At 36.6% G+C, this 12,393-nt stretch overlaps 2 protein-coding genes across 2 annotated transcripts; both read left to right on the forward strand.

The window, feature by feature from the left end:
* The first annotated feature begins 2,318 nt into the window (after positions 1-2,318).
* LOC105180213 (subtilisin-like protease SBT5.6) lies at positions 2,319-6,127 on the forward strand. Its single transcript, XM_011103876.3, has 9 exons — positions 2,319-2,474; positions 2,603-2,795; positions 2,906-3,085; positions 3,276-3,387; positions 3,898-4,459; positions 4,547-4,644; positions 4,735-5,092; positions 5,171-5,384; positions 5,483-6,127. The coding sequence occupies exons 1-9, from the start codon at positions 2,367-2,369 to the stop codon at positions 6,019-6,021; spliced, it is 2,364 nt and encodes a 787-aa protein (XP_011102178.2). The 5' UTR covers positions 2,319-2,366; the 3' UTR covers positions 6,022-6,127.
* Positions 6,128-7,963: 1,836 nt separating this feature from the next.
* On the forward strand, positions 7,964-11,732 carry LOC105180302 (subtilisin-like protease SBT5.6). Its single transcript, XM_011103971.3, has 9 exons — positions 7,964-8,124; positions 8,221-8,431; positions 8,678-8,866; positions 9,010-9,121; positions 9,329-9,890; positions 10,066-10,160; positions 10,245-10,590; positions 10,703-10,916; positions 11,010-11,732. Exons 1-9 carry the CDS (start codon positions 8,041-8,043, stop codon positions 11,531-11,533), a joined length of 2,337 nt encoding a protein of 778 aa, XP_011102273.2. The 5' UTR covers positions 7,964-8,040; the 3' UTR covers positions 11,534-11,732.
* Positions 11,733-12,393: the final 661 nt, after the last annotated feature.

The following is a 12,393-nucleotide window of genomic DNA, read 5'->3' on the forward strand; positions in this document are numbered from 1 at the left end:
GGATGTGATGGGTGTTAAAAGGGTTTAATTGTTTAAATTCATTGTTGATTAATTGTATTACATCACCAATTACTTGTACATTTTTCTAACTTTTCACAATTTTTTTGTAAGAATAGATTCCCAAAACATATTTAGTGAATTAATATTTTCAAATTAACGAGAAACAAAAGGAATGTGAAGGGTTACCATTTTATATTTTCTTTGTTCGAATAAATCAACAATGTGTCGTTATATTATGAATTGTAATCAACATATCAAATATCAATACTTAATAATAAGTTATAATGAATTAAGAACTACTATTAATATAGACTTGTAAGGAGAAATTGGTTTCACAACTATTTGACTATGAATCGATTAATTTAAATTTATTTCGAGCCCAATTTATTTGAACGTGACCCAAATCAAATCTGTTCCATCCATTTGTCATCCTTACTTGTGCATTTGAAAAGAGATATTGGGGTTAGGTAATGAAGTTATATTTTACAAGTCACGACAATGCTGTCACATCCCCGGACCTAGCATGCTAATTTACCAAGAAACTAATATTGTAAAAGGGGAAATATCAATTTTTGCCCTTTAGATTAGTGATTATATCAATTTTAATTTCCCATGTTCCGACCTCATTAATTAATCTCAATTTTTTTTATTAAAATAATCAAAATCAGTCTCTTCTATAAGTTAACTGTCTAAATCACATACGCCATACGCAAAACAACCAATGAATGAATATTAGTAACGGCATTTTATTATATCTTTATTGTCATTTTTTTCTCCAAAACAACCAATTAATGGAGATGATTGACTTTTGATCGTTTCCAGAAGATTTAAAAATCAAAAGTGATGAGGTTGAAATATGAATGAGCAGCAAAATAGATTTAGTGAAGATTTGGCGTTGGGATAACTGAGCACGAGTGTATGGTAGCAAAGGTTGTCAGAATTATGTAAATGTAGATGGTTGACAATGTTGTAGTAATGGGGCTAAGTAAAGGGAGTTTGGGTGTGATTTGTAATAAGACTTTGGTGAAGTTGAAAGAGAAAGAAAGTTGGAATAGTACGTAGGTAAGAAAAAAAGACGGCGAAAGGGAAAAAAGAATCACACATAACCATACCCCATAGCCCCATTCCCTAATGCACGCCTTTGGTTTGGAAATTGGAATATATATACATATGGTGGTCCTTTCCTAATTCTCAGCCCCGCTACCCATTTCCCTTAAATCGTATTCACTAACAACGACTTTCCCTCCATAATTCAACTTCACACCATATCTAGCTATATCTAATTCTTGTTTGTAGTAGACAATTTATTATATCATTACTCAATATTACATTCAACTTAAAAGACTGATTCAGTACATGAATCGTAATTCAAATCAACAAATACGTTGGAATGAGATAAATAAATAAAAAAATATTACTTAAGAGTAGATATATATTCATTTTCATGAAACTCGAACCCACAATCTTAATAATTTAGCAATACCTCATTTGGAGTGGCATGATTGAGTTAAAACCGGCTTATTATTGTATCTCGATCTTCAAAAATCTATTTCCCATACTTTGTTGTCCTTTTCTTGATGACTTGCAGTAGTATATATTATTCCTAAAGTACGAACCAATTCAGCATTATATATGATTATTGGTCATATATTCTGACTTACAAGGGATATTTACATATATACATTTGTAAATTGAAGGACGACATTAAAATGGAATATCCTTATCTTGAAATCAACTTTTTATCTTGCACGACTTCTTCACATATGAGTGTAGGCTATGTAGTATGTATATTCCATTCATATCATATATATATTTAAAAAAAGCTAAATTAATAATTTCATATACTAATAATTCTTAATCTCTCTCTCTCTCTATATGTATATATATATATATATACAGAAAAACCAATACATTGTAATTAAATTAAAACTTAATCAAAGGGAGACTCCATATATAAACAGTCTCCTCGTAACAAGAAACACCATATATATGCATGATCATATTATTTCAAAACTCAATAATTAGCATTTGATTTCAATTCCATAATTTTCGTAACTGGATATTGATAGAGTTCCAATTATTTCGCCCTTAATTACCCTAATAAAAATAATAATATTACTGGGCTTAATAAAATTGAATTCTAATTCATAACTCGTCCATGTAAATTATCTATTTTCATCCAGAAAAGAGAAATAAATAAATAAATAAATAAAGAATTGAAGATAACCATCCATCCGAAAATTAATATAAACGGATTTATACCGAAAAGATTCAAGCAAATTAAGATTCTGTTGCAAGATATCCCTATAAATATTCAGCGTATAAGTTCAATATTCCGTGCCCCTTATCCTCTAACCTTTTCAACTATGGAGAATCTTCTTCATCGTCTATCTTTTTTCCTATTGATTCTTCTTCTTCCTCCTTCTCTCCTGCAGGCTTCATCATCTTCTTCATCCCCCCCTCATCACAAACAGGTTCATTTTTGTCATAATGCAACAATTCATTCACTATCTCATCAACACAACTGTATGTATATATTTAGTACTTTCAGAAGACATTTTAGTACTTATGTAGAAGGCTGTATATGTATTGTTTGTGACAGGTATACATAGTCTACTTCGGGGAGCATAGTGGAGTGAGAACGTTCCAAGAAATTGAAGCAAGCCATCATTCATATCTACTGTCTGTGAAGGAAACTGAGGAAGATGCAAGAACTTCTCTTGTTTACAGTTACAAGAACAGCATCAATGGCTTTGCTGCATTTCTCACTCCGCATGAAGCTGACAGACTTTCGGGTGGGCTAAATAAGTTTAAATATCTATCAATTAGGGTTCTGTTCTTTGTGTGAGTTTGTGTGAACATGTGAGCAATAATACTGTTAATTGATTTGGTCTGAATTTGACAGAGATGGAGGAAGTGGTGTCGGTGATCCGGAGTGATCCAAGAAAGTACTCAATGCACACGACGAGATCATGGGAATTTGCTGGTTTGCGAGAAACAACAACAGGGAAGAACTTGGAGAAGGAAGATTTACTGATAAAATCCAGATATGGAAAAGATGTTATTGTGGGCATGTTAGACAATGGTATACATATATATATATATATATATATATATATATATCTTCACTTGGTTTGCAATGAGAGTTGAAATTCCAATGTTACAATGCACGTGAATTTTGTCCTTACATCTGCGAGCTTGTGCATATCTAACACGTACGGATTCGGTGTGATGAATATCTATTTGGTGTTGTTGATGATGATGATGATGATCAGGTGTGTGGCCGGAATCAAGAAGCTTCAATGACGAAAGGATGGGTCCAATACCACATTCTTGGAAAGGAGTTTGCCAATTTGGTGATTCCTTCAACTCATCACACTGTAATAGGTGAGTGTTTCTTGGTCTACTGGTGGTGTTGCTACAGAACAGATGGATGCTGTCTTTTCTCTTAAATGTTTATAGAAAAACGTTTTCTGGAAACAGTAAGAAGTAATTCTCAGAAAAAGTAAGAAGAATCGAAAAGCAGCAATTGGCCCTACATCAATGTCGTGACATGCATCACCTTAGTTGGCTTAATTTGTTGTTTTGTTTATCTCGGAAAACGCTGATCCGTGATTTACTGAGACCTTGCGACCCTTCTATTGCTGTTCTACTTGTCTTGTATATATATATATATTATATAATATAGTATATGCTTGTCTGTTTCAATCCAACATAAAAATGATCTGACAGGCAGTTATTACATTATGGCTTCTTGCACTGCCTGGCATCTTGTGAGTCTCTTAGGTTATTCAACCAAAGAAATGATGAAAAATTATGATAATGATGTCATATTTCTTCACAAGCAATTTTTGTAATATGCTTAGACTTTGTTACTTGATCACCTAATTTTTCCAGGAAGATTATCGGCGCCCGATATTACATCAAGGGTTATGAAGCATACTACGGGCCGCTGAACAGAACACTGGATTATCTCTCCCCTCGAGACATGGACGGTCACGGGACCCACACATCTTCCACGGTGGGTGGCCGGAGGGTTAACAGTGTCTCCGCCCTTGGAGGGTTCGCCTCAGGTACTGCCTCAGGCGGCGCCCCACTGGCTCGCCTGGCAATTTACAAAGTCTGCTGGGCTATTCCAGGCCAAGGCAAAGAAGGCGGCAACACCTGCTTCGAAGAAGACATGCTCGCCGCTATTGATGACGCCATTGCCGACGGGGTTGACGTTTTGAGCATTTCAATCGGAACCAGGGTGCCCGTAGGTTACGATGAGGATGGCATAGCAATCGGGGCGCTTCACGCCATCAAGAAAAACATCGTGGTGGCCTGCAGCGCTGGAAATTCAGGGCCTGCCCCGTCTACCTTGTCTAATCCTGCTCCCTGGATTATTACGATCGGTGCAAGCAGCGTGGATAGGAAATTTTCAGCACCGGTTGTTCTTGGAAATGGCGTCAAGATTATGGTAGTTTTTTCACTACTTTATAAATCAGCCATTATTTTTTGTAAACAATTGGATCAGTTCTTGTAAGACGAATGTCTGATTTCGCAGGGCCAAACTGTAACTCCATATAAACTGGAAAAGAAGCTGTATCCATTAGTTTATGCAGCTCAAGTAACCAACTCTGATGTGCCCAATAACATATCCGGGTTCTCTCTCCTTTTCAAGTTCATCATCTTTTTGTTGAAGAAATAATAGATCATTAAAATTATTTAATATATATTAATTGGATTCTGCAGGCAATGCTTACCTGGATCTCTTTCTCCTGAGAAGGCCAAGGGAAAGATCGTGCTGTGTTTGAGAGGAAACGGAACCAGAGTTGGAAAAGGTATGGAGGTAAAAAGGGCTGGAGGGATCGGTTTCATCTTGGGCAATAGTAAAGCAAATGGGGACGAGTTAGCAGCTGATGCCCATCTTCTTCCCGCCACTGCTGTTAATTACGGAGATGCTCTCAAGATTCTTAACTACATCGAATCTGCGAAAGCCCCAAAGGCGCATATTGAACGTGCTAAGACGGTGTTAGGTGCCCAACCAGCACCATTCATGGCTGCTTTCTCCAGCAGAGGTCCCAACACGATTTCACCTGATATTCTAAAGGTAATTAAGTTAATTTTGAGTAGCAATGGGCAATTATTTAACTCAATGTGGATGCTAAGTATATGGTTTGTTCACCAGCCGGATATCACGGCTCCAGGGCTAAATATATTGGCAGCATGGAGCGAAGCATCTTCTCCAACAAAGATGGCAGAAGATCATCGAGTTGTGAAGTATAATATTTTGTCCGGCACGTCCATGTCTTGCCCGCATGTGGCCGCGGCATCTGCTCTTCTCAAGGCCATACACCCCAGTTGGAGTAGTGCTGCCATAAGATCTGCTCTAATCACCTCTGGTATTTACATCTATCATTAAGATAAAAATAGAGCTGGAATTCTCATCCTCAATCATAATTATTCATTTGCAGTGAAAATCTTATGATTTGTCTTGCAGCCGGGCTGAATAACAATGAGCATAACCTCATCACTGATGCATCCGGCAATTCAGCAGACCCTTTTCAATTTGGTTCCGGTCATTTCAGACCCACAAAGGCTGCTGATCCAGGTCTTGTATACGACGCCTCCTACAAAGACTATCTTCTCTTCCTATGCAGCAGTGGATCCAAAAGTCTTGATTCTTCCTTCAAGTGCCCGAAAAATTCACCGTCTCCAGTTAATCTCAATTATCCATCCCTTGCAATACCCAAACTCAATGGCAGCGTTTCTGCTATTAGGACAGTAACGAACGTGGGCGGCAGCAATAGTGTTTATTTCGTCAGTGTAAAACCTCCACCAGGAATCTCCGTCAAAGTATCACCTCCCATTCTCTTCTTCAACCGTGCTGGGCAGAAGAAAAGCTTCACCATAACCGTAAAGTTAGATAACGGTATTACAGCTGACAGCATTGAGAAGGACAAGTATGCATTTGGATGGTATACATGGTCCGACGGAATTCACAATGTCCGAAGTCCCATGGCAGTTTCAGTAGCCTAGTTTTCTGTTTCAAAGTTTTTCAGGCGGATATCTGAGAAGCATTGACTGTATAGGTTTTACTTACACCGCAACTCCAATAAAATTTAAAGATAAAACTATCGTGACAGTATTGAGTCCATTGATTGGGACCTCATTCCATATTTATTGCAACATAGAAGAAACAAAAGCAACTGATGTTAACAGAGTGGATGACAAATATAACAACATGATTAAACAACAATTAGCTCCGCTGGACTATAATACTTGTTAAATAAAATTGAGATGTACAATCAGCCGATGCTTTCAGATTCAAATTTGTTTTCAAACAATGAATTAGTGTTAGTGATGGCAATAGAATGGATTTGCTTGGATCCAGACTTGCCCCGATTGGGAACACCCATCCCCACCCTGACTTTGTTTTTACTTTTTATAATTTATTTAAATTAGTTAATAATATATAATTGGTATAATTATTTATATTCATATAGATATCTAAATGTTGAAGTTAAATCTTAGTATATCAATATTGTATTATGTTTTAATTTTATTTTTCAATTTAATAAAACACCCTCAAACTTGAAGAAACAAAAAGGGCTCATTTTATATTAGCAAAAAAGACATAATTATCAATTTGAGTGCAAAATTGGGAGAAGAACAGCAGGAAAAAAAAAAAAAAAAGTTATTTTGCACTCACGATTCGTGATACACGCCTTTCGTTAAGTTTTTAGAAAAATCGGAGCAAAAACACGCCTTTCGTTAGTTTTTAAAAAAATGGGAATTCTGCTCAGGGTTTTACAAAATAGGGGGTTTTTTAAAATACTTGGGGTTGGTTTAGCCATTTTTAAAAAACAAAGGGAGTAATATGGAATTTGGCCATTCTTTTCCCCTCCAAAAAAAATAATTTAAAAATCAAAATTACAATTTAAATTATTTGAAAACCAAAATTTCATAAATGGCCGTGTTTGAATATCAAAATTGTATTCATCCCGAATAATTGATGTGAGTGATTGTCAGATGGAAGCAAAACCTGAGAGGAAGAAATCTGGGTATCTATTAAGTGGTTTTTGGGCTTCGACTTTGGGCTTTCTAATTAAATATAATCCATTTGAAAAGTAATCAGCCCAAAACTTAGTCTGGCCTCAATGCTCAACCTAGTCCGAATTGGGTCCGTGTCCAATTTCAAACAAAAATGGATAATACGGGGGGGGGGGGGGGGGGGGGGTGTTGGAATAAACTAAAATTCTGTGCTTTACATTCAAGAGCGTCTAGAATTACTTCAATTTTTTTAATTACACCTTGCATTGACCCCAACTATTAGTAGACCCGTATGCAACAATATATAAAATTATACATATCCGTTTCAATTAAAAATAATAATTTCGACTTTCTTATTATTATACAAAGACTTTTGACATTCAATTATCAATAAATAAAGTACGGGTGATTTAGATATGATTTAGAAGTTGACTAAATGGTGTTATCCATGAAATGGTATGATTTAGAATAAATAAATGATCAAGTCAATTATCAATGAAAAAAAAGCATTATTGAATAAATAAATGATCAAGTCAGAATGCTGTTGGTGATGAAATGGTATGATTTAGAAGTTGACTAAGGAATGTAATTAGATTAATTAAAGTACAGAATCTGAATTTTTAGTCTGCAAGCGGCAAACATTTTAATGTTTCCGAGGAAACTACTTCTGAGAAGATGAAATAAATCTGAATTGTATCAAGTATAAACCTTAAATTAAACATCCTTAAAGTGGGCAAGTTGGACTTTTATAAAATAAAGAATTAAAATTAAATCATGGTGATCAGTTTAATTTACAAGTTAAAGGAATTATTCAACCTTGATTTGTGAGAAGCTGAAATAGTCTAATGAATAGCTTTTTTCTACTCCATATGGGAATGAAGGCATGAATCCCACTCCGTACGTTTCAAATATATAATTAAGATAGTTCTATGCCTAGAATTGTATATAAATCTTGACGAACCAGCTGGAAGAATAATAAGGCAAGTTGGTTCGAGTTCAGGAAGAATGAACAATCAGTACTATGTCGTCCTCATTGTATCCCTTCTAATTCTACTTGTCAATGTCTCAACTTCATCTGCTCAACGACAGGTTTTGCTTTTTATCATAATTATTGATTCTACCAGCATAGCCACCTATTAAGGTTTGAGGTACGTACTGATCGATCAAGTCTTTAATTTGCCACAGGTGTACATAGTTTACCTGGGAGAGCATCGGCATAGCCATAGTCATAGCGGGAAGCAAACATGGGAAGAAATAGAAGAGATGCACCACTCGTATTTGCAGGCTGTGAAGGGGTCCAAGGAGGAAGCAAAAGCCTGCATTATTTACAGCTACAAGAACGTCATCAATGGCTTCTCGGCCTTGCTCACCCCTCAAGAAGCCGCTACAATATCAGGTGCTAGCTAGCTTGCCTGTAAAAGGAAAATTCTAATTTAGACCAAATTTCACTTGTATTTAAATAAATTATATGGCAAGTGTAATATATTTACTGTGTGTATAATTCAGAAAAAGTGATGAATTATATGAAAAATATATCACGCTTGTTTTTTAATTGATTTGTATAAAAAAAATACTGTAATTAAAATTATAGGATGAAATGGTAGTGTATTAAATTTGTTGGTTTAATTTAATTGTTGGGCAGAGATGGAGGGTGTGATTTCAGTGTTCCATAGCCACCCCACAAAGTCAAGGCTTCACACAACCAGATCATGGGATTTCATGAGCTTGCTCGAAGCTAATTGGGATGCTACACGACGACCTATTAATCCAGGCCGATTCTTGCGTAGAGCTGGATATGGCAAGGATGTCATTGTTGGGGTATTGGATAGTGGTAATTAATATAAATGCGCATATAAATAAAAAAATAATTGAATAAGATATATATATAACAATTTACTATGATCCTTTTCTGTTATTTTATAATTTGTAATAGTGAAAATCTTATCTAAATTATAATCTTAATTCTTTCATCAGGCGTGTGGCCAGAGTCTCAGAGCTTCAATGATGAGGGGATGGAACCTATTCCATCATCGTGGAAAGGGATTTGCGAGAGTGGTGTGGCTTTCAATTCTTCTCATTGTAATAGGTGTATTTTTATTCTAATTTCAATAATAATTCTTTGCATTAAATGCATTTTTTTGTTTTGTAACTTAGCTTATTTGATGTTTCGTCCTTTAATTCTTGGTTTTATATTTTTTTTAATATTTGTAATTTTAATTATTATTCACCACGTACGGTGCCATTTGAAAAAAAAGAAGAAAGAGAATCTAAGAGTTGGCATATTATTTGACAGGAAACTGGTAGGAGCGCGCTACTATTTGAAAAGTTACGAGGCCAATTTCGGGCCCCTTGACCCGAAACTGGACTTCCGATCACCGAGGGACATCAATGGTCACGGTACTCACACGTCATCAACCATAGGTGGCAGGAGAGTCCGCAATGCCGCCGCAATAGGGGGTTTTGGCTACGGAACCGCCACCGGGGGCGCCCCACTGGTGCGTCTAGCCATCTACAAAGTCTGTTGGCCAATTCCAGGACAAACACCGGTGGAAGGAAATACATGCCTGGATGACGACATGCTTGCCGCTTTTGACGACGCCATCGCCGACGGGGTTCAAGTGATAAGTGTTTCAATTGGGAGGAACACTAGCACGCCCTACATCCAGGATGGTATTGCCATTGGATCGTTGCATGCCGTGAAGCGTAACATTGTGGTAGCTTGTAGTGCTGGGAACTCAGGTCCTACGCCGTTTACCGTCACGAATGTTGCTCCCTGGATCATCACTGTTGGAGCGAGCAGCATAGATCGGGTCTTTTCGTCACCTGTCCTGCTTGGAAACGGCGCCCAAGTACAGGTTTGTATATAGTAATTCCTTTTTAAGATGAAAAATAAGGGACAATTAAGACAGTATTTTGCATAAGTGTTTGATATACTATAAAAGTATGCATAAATTTTGAAAAGTAACATTAAAGTTATATTTTATATTACAAAGTTCCTCACTAGTAAATTCTTCTAATTGATATCATTAGGGACAATCAATCACTCCATTCAAGAAGGGGACGTATCCCCTTGTTTACGCAGCAGATGTAGAAATTCCAGGCACCACGACAACTCTTACAAATGGGTTTGGACTCGTTCATTTTTCCTTTTTTTTTAATGATCGATTATAATTACATTATGTATCTTTTGTTTGAACAATATTTTACAGACTATGCCTTAATGGTACACTCTCACCACGTCTTGTGAGAGGAAAAGCTGTTTTCTGCTGGAGAGGAGATACTTTCCAGGCACTGGAAGTGCAAAGAGCGGGTGGCGTAGCAACTGTGCTTGGAAACGTGTTTGACGGAATAGGGGTCATCGGCAGGCCGTATTTGATTCCGGGGACTGTCGTCCCTTCTAATCAAACACTCGGTATTTACAATTACATTGCAACTCATCTAAACCCCACAGCAACTTTGACTCCAGCAAAGACTTTGATAGGCACCAAGCCAGCTCCATTCATGGCTGCTTTCACCTCCAGAGGCCCTAACTTTATCGAACCCAATATTCTAAAGGTACCGCAAATTAATTGCACTAACATCCTTTAAAAGCTTATACGTTTTACATAATTTTTTAACAAAGTACTATATATGATCTTCATACATTAATTATTTCTTGTATTTGCAGCCTGATATTACCGCTCCAGGGCTGAATATTCTGGCAGCCTGGAGCGAGGCTTCTTCTCCTCTAAACGTGCCTTCCGACCGTCGAGTTGTTAAGTTCCAAATCGATTCTGGAACGTCTATGGCGTGCCCTCATGTCGCAGCAGTAGCTGCACTTCTCAAGGCCATACATCCAGACTGGAGTAGCGCGGCTATAAGATCTGCCCTTATGACCACCGGTAAATTGCATATACAGACCTACTTTGGGTTAATCATCGTCGAAAGCAATTGAGTTGATGAAAATTGTATTACATTCTTTTTCCTGTTTGCAGCAAAACTAAGCAACAATGTAGGCAAGCCAATAACAGATTCACTCGGAAATACTGCTACGCCATTTCAATACGGGGCAGGCCACATCCAGCCATCAAAAGCTGCTGATCCGGGACTCGTATATGATGCTTCTTACACTGATTATCTCCTGTTCCTGTGCAGCAGCAGCAGTAATTTACTGGATCCATCTTTCACCTGCCCCCAAGTTTTACCTTCTCCGAGCAATTTTAACTATCCGTCACTTGCAATTTCTAATCTGAGAAGCGTTTTGACGGTCAGGAGAAGTGTTACAAATGTAGGCATGGGAAACTCGACGTATTCAGTAACGATCAATCCGCCACCTGGTTACTCGGTCCGAATTTCACCGGCAACCTTGTATTTCGGTGCAGCAGGGGAAAAGCAGAACTTCAGCATTACAGTGAGAGCTGGACGTGCTGCCAGGAGAAATGTGTTTGCATTTGGTTGGTATAGTTGGAGTGACGGGATTCATCTAGTAAGAAGTCCAATTTCAGTATCAAAGGCATAATTGGAATATTTCTCCATTTTGCCAGTTTAACGATTGTTGCTGGTCGTGCCGCTTTCTTTTCTTTCTTTCCAATTTTATTTTTATTTTTTCCTGTTTTTTTGGGTATTATGCTCCTCAATAATCATGTATTTGTAATTATCGAACCAAGCGCCAAATATTAAATGTAGAATATAACTTATATGTCGTATATATATAATAATTTTTTTTAATCAAATCAAATTTGGTCGAACCAAACCAATCACAAAATACTATAATATAATGAAGGATTTTGAATCCTTTGAATTTAAAATTATCTAAATAAATTTAAATAATTTATTATTAGGAATTTGAAATTCATCAATATAAATGCTCTATGATTGAATGAATCATTTAGCTTCAAAATCAAATACAAGAGTACTTAATTAATTAAATTTACATACTCTCAAATGGTGTATAACTTAACATGACATTTGAATTATAACTATTAATAAATTAAAAATACAAGAGCTATATAGTCTTCATTTTAATCAAGAAATATATCGTGGGCTCGCTCCACGTCCAGTTGAAAGTTCAAACTGATGCAGACTTCAGTCTTCATCGTTTCGTCGATTTTTTTTTTTTTTTGCTTTTTTTGGTCCATATGTATGATTTTATTTATTTGGTCAATTCTGTCTGGTACTCACTGGTTCATGTCGTAAATTGGAAACTTGGTAGAGAAATTATATTCTAGATTATATCTATAAAGGAGTTGAGTAACGGTCCATCGACTCGATAGCTTAGTCTCTTAGTCTAGGAAGTGAGTCGGGAATGTATATTGAGAAATTTTTACTTCGATCAAGTTGGGTCAGGCCTGAACCAATTATATGTCAACTGTAATATAT

Source organism: Sesamum indicum, linkage group LG12 (assembly GCF_026168435.1).
Source record: "Sesamum indicum cultivar Baizhima isolate 11 linkage group LG12, ASM2616843v1, whole genome shotgun sequence".
In the NCBI taxonomy this organism is placed as follows: domain Eukaryota; kingdom Viridiplantae; phylum Streptophyta; class Magnoliopsida; order Lamiales; family Pedaliaceae; genus Sesamum; species Sesamum indicum.

Coding starts and splice junctions, on each gene's coding strand:
- LOC105180213 (XM_011103876.3), top strand. CDS start 2,367: ATGGAGAATCTTCTTCATCGTCTATCTTTTTTCCTATTGATTCTTCTT. Junction 4,645..4,734: donor GTGCCCAATAACATATCCGG/GTTCTCTCTCCT, acceptor TGGATTCTGCAG/GCAATGCTTACCTGGATCTC. Junction 5,093..5,170: donor TTTCACCTGATATTCTAAAG/GTAATTAAGTTA, acceptor TTTGTTCACCAG/CCGGATATCACGGCTCCAGG.
- LOC105180302 (XM_011103971.3), top strand. CDS start 8,041: ATGAACAATCAGTACTATGTCGTCCTCATTGTATCCCTTCTAATTCTA. Junction 8,125..8,220: donor CTTCATCTGCTCAACGACAG/GTTTTGCTTTTT, acceptor AATTTGCCACAG/GTGTACATAGTTTACCTGGG. Junction 10,161..10,244: donor ACGACAACTCTTACAAATGG/GTTTGGACTCGT, acceptor AATATTTTACAG/ACTATGCCTTAATGGTACAC.